At 33.7% G+C, this 25,749-nt stretch overlaps 1 protein-coding gene across 1 annotated transcript; it reads right to left on the minus strand.

Moving 5' to 3' along the window:
- Nucleotides 1–17,616: 17,616 nt before the first annotated feature.
- LOC130051487 (multiple epidermal growth factor-like domains protein 6) lies at nucleotides 17,617–25,407 on the minus strand. The gene is made up of 5 exons (XM_056153440.1): nucleotides 25,380–25,407; nucleotides 21,454–21,594; nucleotides 19,734–19,826; nucleotides 18,145–18,285; nucleotides 17,617–17,693 (listed from the first exon to the last, which is right to left on the minus strand). Exons 1-5 carry the CDS (start codon nucleotides 25,405–25,407, stop codon nucleotides 17,617–17,619), a joined length of 480 nt encoding a protein of 159 aa, XP_056009415.1.
- Between the last annotated feature and the right edge of the window lie 342 nt (nucleotides 25,408–25,749).

Here is a 25,749-nt window from a genome sequence, read left to right on the forward strand (position 1 = left end):
ATTGTTTCTTGAAAAAAATATCGCATATAACGTCGTTACATCGACGTTTATTGACAACGTCTTGGAAAGGTGACAAGCAAGATTACGTGAAAAAGTTTCTTTAATATCTCTACCTTTTCAACTAAATGGGTTAGAGTATTTCCAATCCTAATTGGAATTGAAAGAAATCTATGAAATAAAGGAAAATTTTTATCAGATTTTAAATAAGTGTGGAATTAAAAACGAAAACACTATTTTGTCAAACAGCGACAATGATTTAACTGTCCATACATTTTTTCTAGCTGATACTACGATGTCCTTCCTCAAAATAATATCAAGACGAAGTTTAGAAAGAACAACTATGATTTTGGGCCAGATATTTTATACACACAGCAATAAATGACTTCTGTAGTTGTTGGTAGACCTAGAGCGAGAGATGGGGAATAGCGTGGTCCTCGTTTGTTTTGTTGGAGGTTCTTAGTTTTCGCTAGTATACGCCACGATTGCCGATCTTAAAGGAAATTTCGTTTTGTTTTCTATGTAAACATATCTTCTTCCTCGTATTCCCAAAATGTCCACTCGTACTTTTCACGATGCAGATAGATTTGTCCGGTTAACAAGGAAAACACTTTGGACCATTTTCAAGCATTTTCTAAAGCTATATTCAACATAATCTAATAAAGATAATTTTTTTTTTATAAGTATGATGTGTGTGTGGAATCATGGGAAGGGTTTGAATTCACTAAATATAACTCTTTTAGCTGATGCCTAAAACCAGGAATATTGAAATGTGGGAAATAATGTTAGAAATATTCTATTGTTTTTTGGACGGAGCTATACATATACGACGGTCGTAACAGTGGGGTCTTTTGAAAGGGAGGGGTGCACCATCTAAAATGGCTGATTTATGATTATTGTTATTATTTGCTAAAAAGAGTCTAGGTTTGATATGTATGTACATATGTTATAACTCTGAATTTTGAACTCCTGGTCATTTGTCAGAAGCATATTAGATCTATAATCATACAAATTAGATACATGAATTGTGATTGGGGAAAAAATTGTGCGGAGAACGAACGTCGTGTGTTAAAAAAACGTTTTTTAAGATACTTTATAACGTCAGTTGTTTACGTACGTTACACCAACATTCATTACATCGTGACTGATAAATAAGTACAGCAAAAGCAAAGATGTTATCTATTGAATGATATTAAAATGGCTACCGTGATTTTTTAATGCATGTTATTTCCTCCTTCGATGATTCAAACAGTCATGAAATAAGGAATTACATCATTAATCACAAATGAGCTATTTTTCATTTACGTCTACTTAGCGTTACTGTTTCAAATGACTGTGGTATTTTTACCTCATATAACAGTACTAATTTTGCTTAAATTTTTAATATATATATATATATATATATATATATATATAGCTCTTATCCTAAGACGAATTTGACTCCACCTTTTTTTTGGCACGCTGTTTTGGCTATAATAGCTCTAAAACTTCATTGTTATTTCGGATTTCAAACATTTTGGTTGAGCATCACTGAAGAGACATTATTTGTCGAAATGCGTATCTGGTGCATCAAAATTGGTACTCTATAAGTTTCACACACACACACACACACACACACACACACACACACACACACACATATATATATATATATATATATATATATATATATATATGCTTGACTTTTGATATTAAAAAATCATTTGCAATGAACTTAGCCATATCTTTGTATAGATTGTTTTGTGTTTTATTTTAAATTCATATTAAGAAATAATGCATTCAACTCCGTTTACCTGATCAGGATATAGGGCTCACGGCGGATGTGACCGGTCGACAGGGAATGCTTACTCCTCCCAGGCACCTAATTCCATCCCTGGTGTGTCCAGGGGTCCGTGTTTGCCCAAACTACCTATTTTGTATTGCTTATAGGAGTTTTGAGATTGATCACTGTTCGTTATATTCGCCTTTCATTCAAGAAAATAATGTATGCATAGATTGATGTAGCCTTATAGAAAAACATAAATTCTTTGAAAATCCGGAGAATCACTTCGGTTTTGGATTCTATAGATTTATAAGACGCATGTGCATTTTCAAAAACAAAATCAGTTTTATACACACTTGGTCTTGAACAAATTATTTAGACAATTAAGATATAAGATACCATAATATTTCTTTTTACGTGCGGATAAGGCCGATGTGCTCTTCTTACCGTACCCAGTTCTTTCTGTTTGCTTTCATCTTAAAAAAGCATGACCATGCGACAATATAAATTAGAAAATTTGAACAACAAAGGTAATTCCAACTACCAAAAATAAGATTTCTTCGCTTTGATAAATGAATTTTATTATACTTTATACATTTTACTATTAGTATTAAAAAGTTTTGAGCATAATGAAATACCAGATGGTTTTGATTTGATGATTTTGTCAAAGTGAAGAGCTATGGCCGTAGGTGGTTTTGATGTAGGCCTATAAAATTCGATTTATTCTCCCGAGGTTATTTCTAAAATTTACAACGTATCAAGACTTTTGCTTACTAAATCTCAAATATTGTGAAGTGCAGGCTTTTATGCTTACCGTTTTCCGTGCTTCACACACTCACTCCCACTGATGATATTTACTTGCAGACTTGTGATGATAGCAAACACAACAATGTGTTGGGCGTATTTAAACAATGATCTATTGAATAAAGACAAAATATCCCTCCTCATTTTATGCTCTGACACCGAACTGCTCCGATAATGACTCAAAACTCTACTTCATCCAAATTCACACATATTTCACGATTTTGTAGATTGGTGTATTCACACACTTCCTTGATTTCTTTGTGTACTCTAAATTACTTCAGAGTCTCTCATCTGTTTGATGGAAGTCACATTTGTTTCATCGAGGGATTAGATGATTAATTTACAGCTTTTCTATTGTTCGAACAAGTCATTTTTCGCAGCCTGAACAATTTGACTTTCGAAGATTGAATAAGTTTTTCCCCTTCAAAGTATGAACAAATCTATTTGGAGCTGACGGATTTCACTGGCATGTTATTGTTACAGAGGTCTCTTATATTTCTCAGACGTTTGTAAGTAGATAAGAGTAAATCATTTTTAATCACATGATTTGCGAAAATATAATATATTTTTCTTGATTTGACGATCTTCATCTTTTACTTCACTATCACTTTCAAACACTTCTAAAACTAAATGAAGAATATGTAATTATTGCAAGCAGCTCTATTTCGATATTTCATTATGTGTTGTAGGGGGTCAGATTGCATAATCATACCTATGTGATACATATGTTCTTGTATTTTTGTTTTCGACTCATTCTGACCCCCACTAGCGATTCTGTTATATACCTTCCTCATTTTCAAAATAAATGACATTTCTTCAATTCACATAACTGTCCTGTTTTCACTGCCTTTATCAAGTAACAAGCAAAGGCTACTTGGCAAGTCATATTAACTAAGGAACATAAAATAATCTTCGACTTTGCATGACAACGACCACCACCGTCGCCTCATCGCAACAAACCTAGTGTAATAGACCCCTACTGGGCAGTCTGTACCATAAATCTTCACCATCGTCGTCAACGATATATTTCTATAAACTTCATTTTTTTCATAGTAGAAGGGTGAAGAAAGAGTGAAGAAAACGAACACCGATCAATCTCATAACTCCTTTAAAGAATGCAAAATTAAGAGATGGTCGAACACGGACCCCTGGACATACCAGAGATGAGACCAGGTGCCTAGTAGGAGTAAGCATCCTCTATCGACTGATCACACCCACCATTAGCCCTGTATCTTGATCAGGTAACAGAGTAATCCGTAGTCTAATTCAGTGTGTAAAACAACAGCCTAAGAATTGGTACGAAACACATCAGACAACATTTGACCCAATGATGAAAGGCGAAGATAAGGAACAGTGACCAATTTCATATGATGTATTGGCAAACTAGATCGTTATAGCGAGCATAGAATTTCAGAAATGCTGATTTTAATCGAGACTGTTGAAACCTCTGCAACATTAACTTGTTTGTCAGTAGATTGCTTCGATCTAAAACTGATCATACATAGAAGAACGTTTTACGTATCGAATCAGCTTAGAGACATAAACATCATATGTAGGTGATAATAGACTATAGGGACTGTTAGCCTTAGTACGTAAGTCCTCAAAAGTTACGCTTCATACTTTACAATTTATAGAGACCTTAGAGCTGTTGATGCCATGTCGATACTAAAGTCACGTGATTCGGTAAAAAGATGGAGGTCTAGACGATCTTTTTGCGTATCGTTAGGAATATAATTTATGAATTGATAGGGTAGGTAATAGTTTATAGTGGTTAGTAGGGTTATGAACTTATAGAAACTAGTTGATGAAACATTTCTAACATTAAGATCTGTAATATTTTTTCGGATGTGCAGTTTCCAAGCATCAAACATAATGTTTTATATTGTAATTAATACCTTTGTGTCCTCTGAAACTAATTCGTTGTTTCTCTTGAAGTAATTAGAATCTGCACAATTCCTTCTTTGGATGTTCAAGCTGATATTTTGTAGCGGTGAACGCCCATTTTATGAACACAGAGCACAATAATTTGCAATTTAAACACTAATTAGTTTGCTTTTATATCATTTACCAAGTTTTGCAGTCTGTAAAAGGTAACGATTTTCAGGCTATGATAACCAAAAATCTAAGAGCATCAAGGATTTAGCAAGACAGCGTTATGAATAGAGGGCAAATCTCCAATAGTAAACAACCTCTATAATATTGATAGGCCTATAGTGTAACTTAGCCTATATCAAATAACATTATTTGTTCATTTACTAGATATTAGATGGGAAAGTAGCAAACTTCCGCCAGAGTTCGTTGGCTTACAAACCAAACTCTTCCATTTAGGCATTATGGGATAGCGATTTCCTAGGCCGCGTTTACTGTGTGACGTCACTGTAGAATGACGAAAAAACATAACGTCAAACGTAACAACTTTCAAAACAAGAAAGTAAACATTAAGTTAATTAATTTACACAATAATTTGAACAGTCTCCCTACTTTTTAATGATCTTTTGATCATTTTATGTTTAAAATAAAATCCATACTTTTATAGTAATGCATCTTCAAACTTTTAACTACGAACTACTTCATTAGTGTTATTTGCCTGCGTGATAATCGCGGACTCACAATATACAAATCTGTATATTGTAGTGCGTCACATAGGAGAGGTATATTCGTAGGTGACGTATCGATGCCTTGACGGGGAGTTTGGGGAAAGTAGTGCGGTAATATGTGACGTCATACTTAAAGAAATGTACGTTCATAAACGAGAGCAACCGTGATTTGAGTACCTCTAGTGAATAAATGGCGATCATGTAACCACCGAAATGGCACCAGTAACTGTAAAAAATTCCCATATACGACAGAAAGCGATCATTTCTATTGGATGAGTGATCGCTTTCAATCATGTTGAATATTATATAACTCATATAACTCATTGCTAGACAGAAAACCATTTCTAGCACATGCGAAACCTCCGTCCATTTGCTTTGGGAAAAGCTATGCAGGTAAGGACTTGTAGTATTTTTTGTGAATATTTTAAAAGACGGAGTTCTGAATGTACACATGGCGAAATTGTTTGTTGATGTAGTCAAGTCTGCGATATGTTTGCAGTACCTAAAATTTAAGACACCAGAGCTTAGTACTTAAGCCAAGGTTAAAAATTAGGTATAACTACGAAATTATTACCCGTGATACACAATCGAAAGCGGTTCAAAAATCTAGTTGTAATCAGTTTAATATTGATTTGATTATATGACAGTCGGTTGTTTCATATACTTGGTACTATTGTAAGGTGACCATTTATTTTTGCAGCTGTTGGATTTCAATTCCAAGGCACTGTATTTCCTGCGTACAAAGTGATGTGCAAGATGCAGAGTAATTGTGCTCTACCATTATTTGAATAAAATATATCAATTTTAAACATCTCAGCAAATAAGAAGGAACGTTTCACTATTTTTTGTTTGGGACCAAAAATATTGTTAAAATGTCTGCCATTTAGGCGAAAATGATAAAATCTATATGCATGGCAAAATACATTTACAAAAAAGGTGAAGAATATCAACAGTTATAAATCGGATAACTCCTATAAGGAATACAATATTAAGAGTTGGGCAAACACGGACGCCTGAACATAACAGAGGTGCAATGAGGTGCCTAGGAGGAGTAAGCATCCCTGTCAATCGGTCACACCCACTGTGTGACCTATGTCTTGATAAGATAAACAGGGTAATCTGTAGTCTAAATCAGTGTGCCAAGAACGGCCTAAAAATTAGTATGAAACACGTCAGACAGCATTTGACATAAGGACAGGTTACAGATTCTCTGAATTTAAGATCTTTAAAAATAAGTTAATACGAATGTATATTTAGAAATTCATTTCACAATTGAGGATTATATCTCCCTCATGCATAGCTCTGATGCTTGGACGAATTTGGCTCCAGTTTTCCTTTTAGCTCTTAGAAGTTTATTATTATTTTTATTATTATTTCGAATTTCTAAAATTTCGGCTTGAACATTACTGAAGAGACATTATTGTCGAAATGAGCATCTGTTGCATCGAAATTGGTACCGTATAAGTTTTACATTCAGGTCCTCATTTTCAACTGTATCAGCATCATCAGTAATGACATGCGCAGCTCGACTATGGCTTAAAGAAGACGAAGATCAAGAACACGTAGGTGGATTATGTATATGATGGTCTATTTCTAGGCGCTGTAAAGTTGGGTTTTTTGTAATTCAAAAGTTTTGATGCAAAAAGTAGAAGTATATTTGTAGTAAACACAGAGTTTAGCCTTAAACTTGAAAAATGCTGGAATACAAGACATCATTTTTTATGACAAAATGTTTTGCTGATGACGACGGCAGCTATTCCTTTGTTAGTAAAGTTAATTTAAGGAAATAACGGTATGATTCAGGAGAAATATTATTACATTGGGTCAAATGCTGTGTTTCATACCGATTGTTAGGCCGTTCTTAGCACACTGATTTTGACTACATATAACTCCGTTTACCTGATCAAGATACAGGACTCGTAGCGGGTTTTACCGGTCGATAGGGGATACTTACACCTCCTAGGCATCTGATCCCACGTCTGATATGTCCAGGCGTCCGTGTTTGCCCAACTCTCTATTTTGTATTGGTTATAGGAGTTATGAGATTGATCATTGTTCGTTATCTTCGCCTTTCCTCATCCATAGCCAGCGGTGGTTTAAAGAGCCTGTGATGTCCAAGAATACATTGCGCGCGCAAACACGCAGATACATACACACAATATTGAATTTGGTATACGTTGAATATATCTATAATTCCTGTGTTATTATAATGTAGGATAATGAGAATATGGAAAATCAAACATTTGCTTGGCGTAAAGTCGTGTATCTTCTTTGAATTGAAAATTCGGAATTTTCTTGATCCAAATATCAGACAATCAAGAGCAATGATGGTGTTGATACAAGAATATATAGATGCACAATTGTATGAACGCTTACTAAATCAACGTTGACTTTAATGACTAATTTTTGAGATCTCAATCGAACACAAAACGGATTTAGAGTGTGTAAAACAGAAACCAATATCCATTGATTGCATCAAAGAAAATGAGGAGATGGTGCATTTAGCTTTTTTTTTTTTTTTTTTGAATTTCTTTCGTGATAAGTATGCTTACTAGTATGATATATGAGTAATTCTGAATCCATCATAGGCTCTTTAAATAGTGCGGATTACGGATGATGATCCTTCCGAATTACGCCTTCTGGTCTTTAAACTTAAATTTACTAACAAAAAAGTAAATGCTCTCAACATAAATAACATCGTCATAAAAAGTTCATTCCATCATACTTCAAGTTCAAGTCTACAACTTGTACTTCCTACAAATATAAATTCACAATTGCATGGGATCTTTTTAATTACAAACTTTATAGTCTCAAGATATAGACTATGTTATACAAATTTTACTTACATCTTTGAACTTTAGTTTACCTGGACATATATTTACTGTTGATATAGTTGAAAATGACGACCTCAAGTCAATTATCTTAAAAGATCCAAAATTCAGAGAGCTCCGATCGTTCAATTGACGACAAAGCTTCATCTCTATTATGAATTCTGTCGAAGATTATGGCAGATGATGGGCTAAATACGAAAAACTTGACATTTTGTCAGAACGGATACAAACTATAAGTGCAATTTCAAAGTATTGTATTAGACACTTTAAAACAAAAGTGTGTATTACCTATTCTTCTGTATTTGATAAACCAGAGGTGATGAAAGACTTAGATATTGAAGCTGACAATGCTTGTAACAACATTGTTTTTGTTTGTAAGGCCCATCAGTACAACTGTATTTTAAACGAACTTGACTTTAATTCCACTTTTGGTAATCCAAGTTACATTGTTTGTTTAAAACACATCTCATATTCCAGTCCATGGAACGAATGACTATGAATTACCTTATCTATATTGGATTCCAAAACTACCCCAATACCCTTACAGAGATACATTGCATGTGACCAGTCAACAGTGAATGCATACCCCTCCTAGGCAACTAATGTCATCTCTGGTGTGTCCAGGGATCCGTGTTTATCCTTCTTATAATTTTGTATTCTTTATTGGTATTCTTTTTAGGAATTATGAGATTAATCACTGTTTACTATCTTCACTTTTCCATCAGTCGCCGAGTTCGTCAAACGACATGGCAAATTCAAACATTAAATGAAATGCTACAGGCAATGTTTCAGGAGTCGCAACAACATGAAATTCGACGTCTGATCAAAGGTTTAAGATGCTCAGAGTCGGTCATTCGTATCCACGGAAGTTACGCTGGATACTAAAACATCTATTTAGATATGCTAACCTTATCAACTTCATTTCATTCATAATAGACATTTGAATAAATACATAGAGGCATCGTTGTCTACTTAAAGTTTTACTCAAAACATTTTCTCATCTTTGAAAAATAATGTCAATGAATGTATTTACTGATGTGTTTTTTTAAACGATTTTAAAGATCAAGTGATGATATTAAAAAGATAACGTCAAACATGAAAATTGTTATTCATGTTATAGTTTTGAATTAATCATCACACTTAAATTAAGATAGAAAAGCTAGTGTTGAATATTTTCCCATATACATTTGTAGATATATATCCATGTTCCGCCTCGAAGCTTTAGTCAAGTTTTAAACAAGTTTAAGGCAGGGATCTTTTTCTAGCCGACAAAGGTTTTACTATTCATGATCAGTTGCCACAAGATGTTTCTTTGAACATATTTATTTTTCATCAACATGTGATGAGTTTACGCCCCAAGAAGCAGCACTATGTTTCAAGATAGCAAGAGTCCGTACTCATGTTGAAAAAGCAAATGAGGGTATCAAGAACCATAAAATTCTCCGTCACATTCCAGAAATATACACACCTATATCAACAAATATTTTCCAACTTTGTAGCTCTCTTGTAAAATTGCAAACACCCCTTTGAAAGAAACAACTTGATTCAATTGTTATTTCATCATCTCAGATGATAAGATATTTTATCTCGTGTCTCATTTTCAACTAGGAAAATCTTTTGCTGATTAGTTTTATGACATGTTCACATATAAATGATATACAGTGGTGAAAAATCTCCGGTCAGTAGCTAAGCTCTGTGGTATCATTTGTATCCTTAGGCAAGTTACTTAACTCTATCGGTACACCCTCTTCACTTAGGGGATAAACTGGCTACTTGTCATGTTAGACAAGCTGGCTATGTGGATGTAAAAGCATTTACACCGTATACGGCAGCTCTGCTTCTATGTTCCCTTGAATTATTTCAGGAATGAAAATGTTTTAAAAAATCATATCGACTTTGCAATGGGTTTTTTTTTTGGTCAACTCGGAGTCCTTCATGATCCAAACAATTTGACACTCTACTCTAGTCGAAATAATCAAATCACAGCAGCTATTGTTGTATAAATGGAGCTAGCCTTGTATCTAGTGATAGTAGGGATAGGTTGACTTGAGGCTCTGCAATCTAAAAGCAACAAGAAATTTCTAGATCTACATATTGAATAACAAAACAGTATTAATGAATAAACTGGACAAAAAGTAAACCAACAAAAAGCACATAGATTACAAAAAGCACCATTAATATCTTATCGATACAATGTATATATATATATATATCCAATATACAAAGTATTATATACGTGTATTTACCAAGATAAAATACGTTTAGACTGCATTGCATCATCTATTGTTAAATCTGCTACATGTGATTGAGAGGACACTTCATTTCAAGTACGTGAAGCACAGCAAATATCGAGCTTCTGGATTATAGAAACTTTGCATCACATGTTGGTGGTTGTATGGCTAGACCATCTGAAGATGACCCTAAAGCTCCAGTTAGTGACGCCAAATCCCTCCTTAAATTCTTATCTGTTTACTGATATGAAAAGACGAGGTGAATTCTGGACACCAATAATTCGAAATTTACGTAATGAATTGTTGAATATCTATAGAAATATTAATAAATTCTTGATATATCGGTAACTCCATAACGAAAAATCTGAGGGAAATACATTACAATATTTAATACCAAAAATAAGAAATCTCAGTTTCAAAAAGACTACATATGATTCCTTGCACCAAATATCATCTATTTAGCATAAAGAAGTAATAAGCAGTGAAATGGTACACGACAGCAAATAAATGAAATATGTTTGATTCGATATATAATAAAGAAACCTAACTTACCATTCATTCCATTTCAACTTCAGACATGCCACTTTGGGGTTTGCTGTAAGAGTTGTGATACACCTGTTTGTTTGTGTTTTTGCCGATTTCAACCCTCGGGTGAATTCCAGATTGACCGTCAGATCTAAAGGTGGTAAAAAAATGGTGGTGAACAATGTCTTATGAATTGAAATTTGGATAACATGTACGCTATTTAATCTTGGAAAATCAATGTTAAGATAAAAAGAGATTTATCCGAAACTACACGAAGTTTTAGTCATGGATGCTTTGTGAGGATAATCAGAATAAATAAATGGAATGCCCTATCATTCAATTCTAATAGCTACGGAGGCATCGTAAACTAGACACAGCATAATATGAAAAGACAGAAATGGTATCTTAAATGAATAGTTATTTATCCGTATAATGTCCAGTGAAGCCACTTGTTCATTTCAAGCACTAGTTCAACTCGTGTATAATTATTACCCGGATTTCATGTCATGATATTTAATGTTGACATCTTTTTATTTCTAGGGAATATGATTTATCAGCTACAAAGACTAAGTGAGACGGTTATATAAACGGAAATATTATAAATACTTGTTTGATTTACTTACCTTTTCCCATGTACATGTACTTGATTTGATGGATATATAGAATTCGAAAGCTGCCATTGAATAACTGGATATGTTCATGTGATAGTTTTCTCCATTGAAAATAGTTTCTAAATCTAGTTTGAGAATTGCTACGTATATCATTTCTACATATGAAAACTTTCAAGAACCTACCTATGTTGTCAGGTTTATACATTGTCACCTTTAAAGGACACATTTCGTGTTTTCAAAGTATGCAGAATTATATGCATTTTGTCCTCCTTATGCTTATAGAAATTAATTGTAATAGTATTGCGATAATTAGCCACAATACGGACTTAAATCTATGCCCTGATTTCAAAAAGCCCAGTGAATTAGATAGGTAGACACATGGTACAGTGACGTCATATGCGACCTTCGTCTATCAACTTGTAGTAAAAGTAGTGTTAGATATTTTTAAAAACTCAGGTTTTGGGGGCCTAATTTATCTACCATGGATACCATTTATTTCGATGTTGACAGATTTTTTGAGTCTTATATCTTTTAGCCACCAGTGCATACAAATAGCGACCCAAATGTAGCGAGGAAAGCGATTATGAAATCTGCATTTGCGAGTAAATAATATTTACATGGGATCACTGTGTAAACACTATTTGGTAATGCTATTTCTGTAAGCCACTGTAATTAGCGTTGTTGCTTTTCTAAAATGAACAGTGCAATTATTATTAAATTTATTTTTGGAGAAGATAGATAGGTCTAAATTATGATACGATTAAGTATCATTGACAACTAGGCCTACTGTCACGGGTGCATTTCGAATTTTTTTTTAATAAAAATGATCTTATCGTGAAAATCACAATACTTTTAAATTATTTTATTCAAGCAATTTTATTAATCATTATTTTATCTACACGTTGTGACTTAGGACGTGGGAGCGCGGCCTGCTGTTGTTGTTACGTGTACGCGTTCCTTGAAAAAAAAAATGAAAACATTATAATTTAAATCAAAGTTGGGAAATATCATATTTTATTATTTATAATTGAAAGTTCAAGATTTGAATTTCATCGCTTTCAAACTCGAAAACTACGCAAACTGTTTCATTAAAAACACATGTAAAGTAGTTTTAGGCATGAAATGAATTAAATTTGCTGAAAAAATTTAAAAGTTTAGAAACATGCGATGTGTCCTTTAAGACGACTTTTCTGTACATTAAAACTTCTTTATCATATAAAAAGGTGGAATTGTTCATGTGATAATTTTCTCCATTGAAAGTAGTTTCTAAATTTAGTTTGAGAATTGCTACGTATATTATTTTTTACATATGTAAACTTTCCAAAACCTGCCTATATTGTCAGGTTTATACATTGTAACCTTTAAAACGACTTTTCTGTACATTAAAACTACTTCATCACATAGAAAGGTGTTGAAATGACAGAAGAGAAGTAAAGGGAAATAGAAGTGGATGGTTTTTTAGTCAATGCAAAAGATGATATTTTGACAAAAAGGAAGAAAATCATTAGTGAAATAAAATATCAAGTTCACATTTTGTTACTATGAAACATTATTGGAAGACAACATTGAAAACAAAAGATATCCAAGAATGAGCCTTTTGTATGCATTTAAACTTTTGTACTTTTCACTGAAATATGAAATGCGTAATACATGCAGGAAACTGAATCAAATTTGGGCTTTTCATAATCATTTGGACATACAAAAGGTGTTGTTTGGTGCAGCATCACTTTCCGGTTTTATGGAGTTTTGAGTCGACTTCAAGTGGTTTCCGGCTTTGGTTTTTGTAGAAAAAGTGGATGCTGTAATAGAAAATAGATATATATTTTTATTATCAATGTGGAATATACCAGTATCTCTTATACTTAAAGAGATATTTTTGATCAAATAAGATACATCATGTAAAAAATATACCCTGGGAAGAGAATGAAATCATCTTTATAATGATCAAAGACATGTTTATCTTTTAAAGCGTTTATTTCACTTTGGAGTTTTTCATCATTAGAGAAATATCCCTAGACGGATTTCAGAAAGAGGGAACATTATAGGTGAAAGATACATTTTTCTAATTGAAAACTATATTTCATGAGAAACATTCACATTGACTTTAACATAATTTCACCATGATTTTTTTTTATTAATACTTACCTATGACAATTGGCGAATTGATCACTGAATATTTTTATCAATATTTTAATGATTAGTGAAATAATTTTGATTTCGTTACCCAATCACCATTTTTTATAATACTAGGTAAGCATATTTCATTAATGCTATTTTATCGATTCATTATCTTCCATTAAGTACATACTGCAATTGCAGGTTTAGTATGGATGATTGTGATGATGGGTTCAGAATTTTGGTGTAATAAGTGTTGGTACATGTTCTTAAGACCTCGCCAATTTCCACACAAAAATTATCAAGCAGTAAAATGGAAGGAAAGAATGAAAATAAACATACAAGAATGCTAAGGGGAAACGAATATTCTTTACAAATTATAGTGCTAGATGTAATCCGCGCTAAATTATGTTTATATCCGCATGGGTTGGATTGAAATTCAAATTTGTAAAGATGGTCGATAACAGAATTGTGATTATTGCTTTTAAATGAATATAAAATCACATTTGTATTTTGTTTTCTTCAGTGGAAAAGTCATATTTCATTCATATGTCGATTCAATATATCCCAGTGAACTCAAAATAAAAAACACCACAGAATCGTCCACTTCTCCTTCATACTTAGATATTTTATTGAAGGTAGATATCAACGGCAAACTAACAACTTGCCTTCATGACAAACGGGATGATTTCAACTTCTCCATCGTTAACGTCGCATATTCATGTAGCAATATTCCATTATCACCTGCATATGGTGTTTATATCACTCAACTGATTCGATATGCAACAGCTTGTTCTGCGTATGGTCAATTTTTAATTCGAAGCAGGCTACTGACAAACAAATTGATGGTGTGTGGGTTCCAACAGTTTCGTTTAAAGTCAGCATTTCGCAAATTCTATGGTCGTTATAACGATCTAGTTTACCAATACAACCTATCATTGGGTCAAATGCTGTCTGACGTGTTTCATGCCGATTGTTAGAGCGTTCTTAGCACACTGATTTTGATACCTCCGTTTACCGCATCAAGATATAGGGCTCCCGGCGGGTGTTGCCGGTCGACAAGGGATGTTTACTCCTCTTAGGCACATGATCCCACCTCTAGTATATCCAGGGGTCCGTGTTTACCGAACTCTATTTTGTATTGCTTATAGGAGTTATGAAATTGATCACTGTTAGTTATCTTCACCTTTCATTTCATAGATAGCTCCTCTCAGATAATCAAGTGTTCCTCCAAACTTTCTATTATATCATAATGCGTTTATTGCTATATTAATCGGAAAAGGCTACTGACAAACAACTTGATGTTAGAGCGGTTTCAATACTCTCGTTTAAAGTCAGCATTTCTTAAATTCTATGGCCATTAGAATGATCTACTTTGCAAATACAATCTATCATTGGGTCAAATGCTGTCTGACGTGTTTCATGTCGATTGTTAGGCCGTTCTGGGCACACTGAATTCGAATTCGGATTACTTCATTTACCTGGTCAAAACATAGGCTCACGGCGGGTCTGACCGGTCAACGGGGGATGCTGAATTCTCCTAGGCACCTGATTCCAACTCTGGTATATATGTTTGCCCATCTCTTTATTTTGCATATTTTATAGATGTTATGACATTGATCACTATTCTTTATCTTCACCTTTCATGAGAACGAATCCCACCCCAATTAGGATAATCTGACGAAATTTGGGTAAATTTTGTGTTTGATGTGCTCCTTCCCTACATGTTCCATTCAATCTGTAAGGTCTATAAATTTACGAAGCTTCTTTTTATTCTAGTGAAAATAATATCTAAATGTCAATGTCATTTTATGTTAATTTATTATGCAATATTTTAAGCTATGGGTTTATTTCTTATTTCTAGCTAGGACAATTTTGATCAGCGTTTTCTCTTAAACACCGAATTCAGCATGCAGACCTTAACTTATACGTAACAACCAAACAAGGTTCAAAGTATTGTGCATCATGTATTCTAAAAAAAACATTCTAAAGAACTTTTAGTAAATTTGAAATTGCAAAACTTTTTTCAAATCAACAAAATCAGAACAACATCACACAATCATTCCTCACAATGAATTAAAAAGTACATGTTTTCATATCATAGACAGTTGTTTTGTTTTTCAATAAAAATGAAAAAACAAAGTATTCTGATTCTACGCACGAGTACTCTGAAGATGCTATTAAAAAGATTCTGCATTTCCTCATCGACAATATTTTCGTAGTTTTTGGTGATCAGGTCTTCCAACAGTCTTGGAATTCCCATCAGCATCAATTGTGCTCCTTTATTAGGTGACATATTTTCCTATTGTTATGAGGCAGAATTTACTTGAAAGCTTCTATATGTAAAAACAAAATCTTGCTGTGGCCTTCAACTCGACATTTAGATATATCGACGATGTTTTATCTATTAACAATAATCAGTTTCATTCATATCGTTATTAGATATATCCCAGTGAATTCGAAATAAGAGACATCACATAGTCTTCCACATGTGCTTCGTACTTAGATATCTTACTGAACATATATGTTAACAGCAGCAACTCAAATTTTTGACAAACGGGATGGCTTTAGCTTCTTCACTGACAAATCCCATATTTAAGTAACAATATTCCATTATCACTTGCATATGGTTTTTACGTCTCTCAAGTCAATCGATACGCATGAGCTTCTTCTGCATATAAACAGTTTTTAAATCGAGGAAGGTTATTGACAAGTAATTTGATGTTCCAGGAGTTTCAATACTCTCGTTTAAAGTCAGAATTTTGTAAAATGCATGGTCGTTATAGCTATGTAATTTACCATTACAATCTGACATTTGGGCAAAATGCTGCTGATGTGCTTCACACCCATTGTTAGGCCGTTCTTTACATACTGATTTGGACTACGAACTACTGATCAAGATAGAGACCTCATGGCGGATGTGACAACAGCGGATGCTTACTCCTCCAAGACAGCATTCCACCTAATAATAGGTTGTATTTGCAAATAAGATCATTATAACGACCAGAAAATTTGCTAAATACTAACTTTAAAGGAGACTGTTGAAACTCCTGTAACATCAACTTATTTCTTAGTAGCTTGCCTGTATCTAAAATTTATAATTCCCCGGACATGCTCTCGCGTATCGATTCAGTTGAGAAACATAAACACCATATGTAGGTGATAATGGAATATTGCTTCATAAATATCGGAAGGTAACGATGGACATCTAAGTAATCTGAACGACGCTCCACTTTTAAACTCTGACAGGTTGTATTTGTAAATCGTGATGACAACTATGGAATTTGAGAAATGCTGACTTTAAAACGAGACTGCTGAAATCCCTGTGACATCAACTTATTGTCATTATTTCTTGTTATGGTAAGAAAAAAGAGGAATGAAATCCTGACTTTATGATGACCTGCTTGGTACGCGAGTCAACACCACGCTTTGGAGTCACATATTCTGTTTTCGTATAGCACGTTTGATTGAACAACTTGAGTTACACGAGTTGCTATAGTTGTAAATAAAACGTGTCTTTCATAACACTAGTGTTAAACACGGGTTGGAAAAAATTACTACTGGCTTTAGCGGGAGCATCAAGTGTTAAACATGGCGGAGAATGAAGAGAAATGTTGAGTTTGACATGTGAAATTATAACATTTTGAGAATATAAAGCAAAATTACTATACAAAAAGATACATTTGACTAAAGTTTAATTAACTGATGCTTTGTTTTTAATAATTGATATAAATATTTCTAAACATTGTTAGATGTATGTTTTGATTTCAATATGTTGGGAATAAAGTAAATTTTTGGGATGAATTATATACGCTCTACGTTTGGTTTAATTTTGTTGATATTTACACTATTTTAGTACTGTATTTACATGTATATTCATGTAATAGGAATTAAATACTGCTCGGTATCAAAATGAACTACCATATATATATAAATTGTCATTTATACGATTTTCATATCAAACGCCATTTTTCCAAAATAACACTAGAGCAACAGTTGTTGTTTCATTTACATTCATGGAGTCTAACCTCTGTGCATGCACAGGCATCACTATAGAGTTACCCGAGTTTTCCTAATCAAACGTGTCCCTTGATAATACTTTTATGATACCAATGGTATCCAAAGAAAAAGGAAGTGCTTTGTCTACTTTTGATTTGCAATATATGGAGTCATTGACTTTATGTCGTTTTCCGCTTTGATACTTGTAGAAGAAGTAGATTCTGTTATAAAATTAGAAATTCTATTATTGATACATGCTTCAAACCAATCGTCATTTTGAATAACCTTTTGTACACTTATCGCTTATTTATGAAAGGCGAAGATAACGAACAATGATCAATCTCATAACTCCTATAAAAGCTTATCGACAATATTCTAACACGTACTTTTACCCTTAACAACAGTCATTGTGATAGATCCTTTCTGCATCATTATTTATTGTAATACAGCTTTTGTATAATTACTGATATTCATTTTGATAAACCTTGTGTATTCTTCCTTATGATTATTTGAATACACCCTTTGTACATTCACAGAATTTTATTCTAATACACTCTTTGTATAATAACCAATAATTATTCTTTTTTATTCCTTGTACAATTCAATGTTGAAATTCTGATTAACCCTTTGCACTCTTACCGGTAAATGTTTTGCTAATATTTGTATACTTACCGGTACTTCTTTTGACACACCCTATATGGGGACTACACACTTCATCCGGACTACATTTATACCGGAAACCACAGTTCTCCCCGTACGACGGGTATGGACAAGTAGTGGAACAGTTATCTCCATAGGAACCTGTAGGACAGGCTACAGAAAAAATAAACGGAAAATGAATAATACATTAACATATACAATGATTTGTACTATGAACGGAAAAATGCAAGCTAGAACATAATCAATCAAAATCAATCATTTTTGTTTAGACTTCGTTTCTACTCTTAGATATAGCTTTCAGTCAGACTGAAGTAGAATTAGAGAAAAAACGTATGATGCATTTATTTTGATAGACTGTGTGTGTTTACCTAGAATTAATCTAGTAAACCCTATGTAACATTATATGTAGTTATTCAAATATATTTTCCACAATTACTGGTTGTTATTCTGATACATTCTTTGTACAGTTACCGGTAGTTATTCTGATGCATTATTTGTACAGTCACCGGTAGGTATTCTGATACATTATTTGTACAGTTACCGGTAGTTATTCTGATGCATTGTTTGTACACTTACCGGTAGTTATTTTGATGCATTGTTTATACAGTTACCGGTAGTTATTCTGATGCATTATTTGTACAGTCACCGGTAGGTATTCTGATACATTATTTGTACAGGTACCGGTAGTTATTCTGATGCATTGTTTGTACACTTACTGGTAGTTATTTTGATGCATTGTTTATACAGTTGCCGGTAGTTATTCTGATGCATTGTTTGTACAGTTACCGGTAGTTATTCTGCTGCATTGTTTATACAGTTACCAGTAGTTATTCTGATACATTCTTTGTATAGTTACCGGTAGTTATTCTGATACATTCTTTGTATAGTTACCAGTAGTTATTCTGATACATTATTTGTACAGTTACCGGTAGTTATTCTGATGCATTGTTTATACAGTTACCGTAGTTATTCTGATACATTCTTTGTACAGTTACTGGTAGTTGTTGTAATACATTATTTGTACAGTTACCACTAGTTATTCTGATACATTCTTTGTACAGTTACCAGTAGTTATTGTGATGCATTGTTTGTACAGTTACCGGTAGTTATTCTGATATATTACTTGTATAGTTACCTGTAGTTATTGTGATGCATTATTTGTACAGTTACCGGTTGTTATTGTGATACATTATTTGTACAGTTACCGGTAGTTATTCTGATACATTCTTTTTACAGTTACGGTAGTTATTCTGATACATTCTTTGAACCATTACCAATATTCTTTCCGTCACACCCTTTGCACACGTGGCGGTATCTCTTCTTTATACACCTATATGCAGTTTTTTGTTTCATCCTTTGTACTCTAACCGGTAAATTTTAGCTAACATTTATACTCGTACCGGTATATTTTTTGCTAACCATTTGTATGCTTTCCGGTAACACCCATTGCACACGTGGCGGAACATATATATCTATTCTTTATACACTGATATGCAGTCATTTGGTTTCACCTTTTGTACTCTTATCGGTATATTCCTAACATCTATATGCTTACCGGTACTTTTTTGACACACCCTATATAGGGATTACACACTTCATACGAACTATATTTACACAGGAAACCACAGTTCTCCCATACGACGGGAACGGACAAGTAGTGGAACAGTCGTCTCCATAGGAACCTGTAGGACAGGCTACAGAAAAATAAACCCAAAATGAATAATACATAACTCATACAATGGTTTGTACTATGAACGGAAAAATGCAAGCTAGAACATAATCAATCATTTTTGTTTAGACTTCGTTTCTACTTTTAGATGAATGGTGAAGATAACGAACAGTGATCAATCTCATAACTCCTACAACCAATACAAAATAGATAGTTGGGCAAACACGAACCCCTGGACACACCAGAGGTGGGATCAGGTGCCTAGGAAGAGTAAGCATCCCCTGTTGACCGGTCACACTCGCCGTGAGCCCTATATCCTGATCAGGTAACGGAGTTATACGTAGTCAAAATCAGTGTGCCAAGAAGGGCCTAACAATCGGTATGAAACACGTCAGACAGCATTCGACCCAATGATAGGTTGTATCGACGAACTAGATCGTTATAACGACCATAGAATTTGTGAAATGCTGACTTCAATCGAGACTATTGAAACCCTTGTATCATCAACTTGTTTGTCAGTAGCTTACCTCAATTTAAAAACTGACTATACGCAGAACAAGCTCTTGCATATCGAATCAGTTGAGATATATAAACACCATATGCAGGTGATAATGGAATGTTGCTACATAAATATGGGAAGTTGACGATGGAGAAGCTGAAATCATCCCGTTTGTCATACAGTTGAGTTGTCATTTTGCCGTTAATGTCTACTTTCAATAAAATATCTAAGTATGAAGCAGAAGTGGACGACTCTGTGGTTTCCTTTATTTCGAGCTCACAGGGATATATCAAATCGACATATGAATGAATGTTATTATTGTTAATAGACAAAACGTCATCAATATATCGAAATGTCGAATTGAAGGCCACAGCGAGATATTTTTTCTTCTCACATAGAAGTTTTTGAATAAATTCTGCTTCATGTGAATATAGAAACAGTTCAGCTAACAAAGGAGCACAATTCATGCCCATGGGAATTCCAACAGACTGTTGGATGACCTGATCACCAAAGACCACAAAGATATTGTCAATGATGAACTGAAGCATTTATTTTATTTCAACTTCAGAGTACTTGTGTGTGGAATCAGAGTGGTTTTTAACAAAGTAAGTTTTTGAATGACTGATCACTAGATATAAATATTTCCGATTTCCATTTTTGTTGAAGAAGCAACTGCCTATGATGTCGAAAAGTCTAGTCTTTAATTTATCGTGAGGAATGGTCGTGTATAGTGTTGAAAAGTGATAGGTTTTGATGTTATTGAGTTGGGAAATATTCTGCGATTTCTAGTTTACTAAAAGTTCTTTAGAATTTTTTAGCATCCACATTTGATTAACACCACTTCTAGATATATCTTTCAGTCAGACTGAAGTAGAATTAGAGAAAAATGTATGATGCATTTATTTTGATAGGCTGTGTGTGTTTACCTAGAATTAATCTAGTAAACCCTTTGTAACATTATAGGTAGCTATTCTAATATATTTGCACAATTACTGGTTGTTATTCTGATACATTCTCTGAACCGTTACCAATATTTTTTCCATCACAATCTTTGCACACGTGACGGTATCTCTTCTTTATACACTTATATGCAGTTTTTGTTTCATCCTTTGTACTCTTACCGGTAAATGTTTGCTAACATCTATATGCTTACCGGTATTTATTTTGATACATCCTATATAGGGACTACACACTTTATCCGCACTACATTTACACCGGAAACCACAGTTCTCCCCGTACGACGGGTATGGACAAGTAGTGGAACAGTTATCTCCATAGGAACCTGTAGGACAGGCTACAGAAAAAATAAAAGTAAGATGATAAACTCTTGTTGTTATAGAAGCAACGGGAATAATACATTAACATATAAAATGGTTTGTACATTGTACTATGAGAGAAAAAGGGAAGGTATAACATAATTCTGAATGAATCATTTTTGCTTTTATTTTAACTCTTAAATATAGCTTTCAATCAAACTGAAGGAGAATTAGACAGTAACTTACGAATGCATTCACCATTGTCATCGTAAAAATTTGTGCAGCACTCGCCTCTGCAAAAATGTTTTGTAATCAAATTATCTCTTCTAATAAGAATATTATATTTTGAATACATTTGTACGTATCCCAAGAATTAAATTTTGTACTGTTATAAATTCAGAAAAAAATTGAGAAAATATTGATTTTTCTCAAAAATTGAGAAAAAATTGATCCATGGATAGCATTCCACATGTTTTGACATAGATCTATCTTTCCACTAGATTCATTTCACTCACAATATATTCTTGAAATTCATATATCACTATTCATAGGTTGTTGACTGGATATCGGGAAATATACCCGTCAGAGGTTCCTGTTTTGAAAAGCGGACCGAGGTTGCGAGGTGGTATTTGTTTTCTTTGTTAATTCTGCAAAACGATGAAGGGCTGGCATATTTTCCGTAAATAACCTTTTCATAGCATTTTTTCTCGTTGTATATACTTCACATTCTATTCATATTCCGCAATTTTGAAATAAATTTGATTTGAACATATTCTATTGTATAAATATACAAAGGGGTTGGTTACAAGTTTTAGCAACTTAGAAAACCTATCCAGTATACAAGGTATATTATGGTATACATGTACAAATAAAGATTGTCATACATGTACCACAGAAAATATGATAATCGTTATGATATACAATTATGATAATATACAATATATATGTATAGGTTCATTTAAGTACATAATCAGGCATAAAATGCAAAATATATTTAAAATATGATATATATAGGTCTGATTAAAATCTGTTACAGTTCTTAATAAACTTCTGAACTGCTTTGAAAATATTAAAAATTACATCATCTGAAAAAATCCCTTTCCTTATAATAAAAAGTTGGCATCGACAACAGCAATGCCATTTACCTGAAATATTTTAGTTTGAATTAGAAAAAAAACTATGATAGGTAATCTGAAGATAACGAAGAGTAATCAATCTCGCAACTCCTATAAGCAATACGAAATAGATAGTTAGGCAAACACAGACCCCTGGACACATCAGATGTGGGGTCAAGTGCGTAGGATGAGTAAGCATCCCTTGTCGACCGGTCACACCCACCGTGAGCCCTATATCTTGATCAGGTAAACGGAGTTATCCGTAGTCAAAATCAGTTTGCCAAGAACGGTCTAACAATCGGTATGAATAACGTCAGACAGCATTTGACCCAATGATAGGTTGCATTAGCAAACTAGATCGTTATATCTACCATAGAATTTGCGAAATGCTGACTTGAAATGATACTGTAGAAACCCCTGCACCATCAACTTGTTTGTCAGTAGCCTGCTTTGATTTAAAAACCGACCATACGCAGAACAACCTCTTGTGTATCGAATCAAGAGATATAAACACCATATGCAGGTGATAATGGAATATTGCTACATAAATATGGGAAGTTGACGATGGAGTAGGTGAATCATCCCGTTTGCATAAAGTTGAGCGGTTAGTTTGCCGTTAGTATTTACTTTCAATAAAATATCTTAGTATGAAGCAGAGGTGGACGAATCTGTGGTGTCTTATTTCGAGTTCACATGAATATATCAAATCGACAGTTATCATTGTTAATAGATAAAACGTCGTCGATATATATAAATGTCGAATTGAAGGCCACAACAAAAGATTTGTTTCTTCAAGTTTTTGAATAAATTCTGCTTCATAGGAATACAAAAACAGGTCAGCTAACAACGGAGCACAATTCATGCCCGTTTGAATTCCAACAGACTGTTGGAAGACCTTAACACCAAAGACCAGATAGATATTGTCAATGAGGAACTCCAGCATATTTTTTGTTTCAACTTCAAAGTACTTGTGCATGGAATCAAAGTGGTGTTTAAGAAAGTAATTTTTTGGATGACTGATCACTAGATGTGAATATTTGCGTTTTCCTTTTTTGAAGAAGCAACTGTCTATGATGTGAAAAAGTGTAGTCTTCAATCTATCGTGAAGAATTCTCGTGTGAAAAGTCATACGTTTTGATGTTATTGATTTGAGATTTACACCACTTCTAGAATATGTAGTGGCACAGTAATTTGAAGTTTGTCCTTCACAGCTGTTAATATTTTCGTGAAGAGCAAAGATAGGGGCGTGGTAAAACACCTACTGGATACCCTTGTTCTACGTACCGATCGTCAACACAGTTGCATTTACGTGTTGTTTCTGCATTGAGTGGTAAAACCAATAAGGCTAATTCTATGTTTCGACCTCTTCATGAATTAAAAATTATCATTTGAAATATTAAATTCATTCTACCTACATACAATAGAAACTGTTTGACCCATTCCCCTTCAAACATTCATATTTCAATGATAGTCATGTGTGTTATATCCTGATGGAACAATAGTGAACACGGAAGATTCATTGATTGGGAAGCACATTTTCATAAACAGGAAACAAGTTATGCAATAAATTCAGTCAAACATTATACGTATTGAGCATTCATATACGACTAAGCGTGGAAATGGCCATACTTGGCCCCGAATATTTCAAAATACATTGATTTCTTTGAAATAGTCAATTTCATATTGTTATACGTTGAAACAAAAACGAATATCTGTTTTTCTTCAAGACGATTCCTATTTTCGGATATGACCTCACAAATTTGGTGAAGAAATAATCATTCTTTGTTATAGGCATGCATCATTATCATTTTCATATATATCCAACACCTAAGATAGAATCATTCACAGGTGTGCTATATTTTATCGTTGTCGCCGCTCTCCAAATATCTACTGCTTATGATTATGGCAATTTTTGACCATTTATACTTATAAATGAACAAATTTTGCCCATAAACTCCGAAATGCTTGCTCCAGAGTTACTGCTTGCACTTAAATATTGCTTCATATATGAGGTGGAGTCCGTAAACTATAATAGAATATTACATCATGAGTAAATATCGTAAAATTAATTAAAATCCTACTTTCCTTTTCGATAAACTACTCTGAAATAGCAAATATGAAAGTAGAGTGGCGGACACGCTTGGCGGATCTAAGCCAGTTTTCTTTTTTTTTTTTTAAATGACAACTTAATGACAATACGATATGAAGTAAATCCATTGGTTATCAATGCGTGATTTTAATCGAACAGAAGAAATATGTTTTTATAATTGTTGAATAAATAAAATGTGAACATATCTTTACCGTTGCAGATTATTGACATATGGAACTTTGTTTATAGCACAACTCCATGACTCCCATTTCAGTGCAAGTTCGATCTCTTCTCATACTTCTGCCAAAGGATATGTTCACAAGATACTGGTATTACCAGATCCTACACATGGTTTCTGTCTTAAACTATCGCATCATGTTAGAAACCCTTTTCTCTATTTGTTTCCATTCTTTTCTGAGACTTGGTGAAGTCACTGTTAAGCAGGGCATTGTCCCTGATAAGGTCATTCAATTTAAAGATGTAGAATTTCAATACAATGGCTCAACTCTCTACAGAGTTCAATTAGTATTTCAAAACCCCCCAAAAAATGAATAAACCCATTACTATCTGTTTGGAGAGTTCCCCCATGCCTGACCATTGCCCTGTCAAAGCACTGTACCTCTATCTATCTCATTCAGGTCATACATCTGGTCCACTTTTTCAATACAGGGATCTCTCTCCAATTACATACAATTATGTTTCCAAGCAACTTCAACCATTGTAATATTTGTGGGAATCAATCCGGCATTGTATAAAGGTAACAGTTTCCGCATTGGTGCGGCAACATACGCAGCACAAAAAGGCGACTCTGAAAACTATATCTAGCAGTTAGGTCGTTGAAACTGAAAGGCCTTGAAAAGCTATATTCGAATCCCTACCCTCTCTGTTTGAGAACCCCATTTTCTCACCCAGGGTAGTTCATTGATAGCTCAGTGATTAACTGCTATCTGATCTCTTTATACCTGACAGATATACATTCTTTTTTCCTT

This window comes from Ostrea edulis, chromosome 2 (assembly GCF_947568905.1).
Source record: "Ostrea edulis chromosome 2, xbOstEdul1.1, whole genome shotgun sequence".
In the NCBI taxonomy this organism is placed as follows: Eukaryota; Metazoa; Mollusca; class Bivalvia; order Ostreida; family Ostreidae; genus Ostrea; species Ostrea edulis.

What these genes read in the sequence shown, in the direction of transcription:
- LOC130051487 (XM_056153440.1), bottom strand. Translation starts at nt 25,407, where the DNA reads ATGTATGACCTGAATGAGATAGATAGAG. An exon ending in CCTGAATGAGATAGATAGAG is followed by an intron (nt 21,595 to 25,379) that starts GTACAGTGCTTT and finishes TTTTTTCTGTAG; the next exon opens with CCTGTCCTACAGGTTCCTAT. An exon ending in ATGTATCAAAATAAATACCG is followed by an intron (nt 19,827 to 21,453) that starts GTAAGCATATAG and finishes ATTTTTCTGTAG; the next exon opens with CCTGTCCTACAGGTTCCTAT.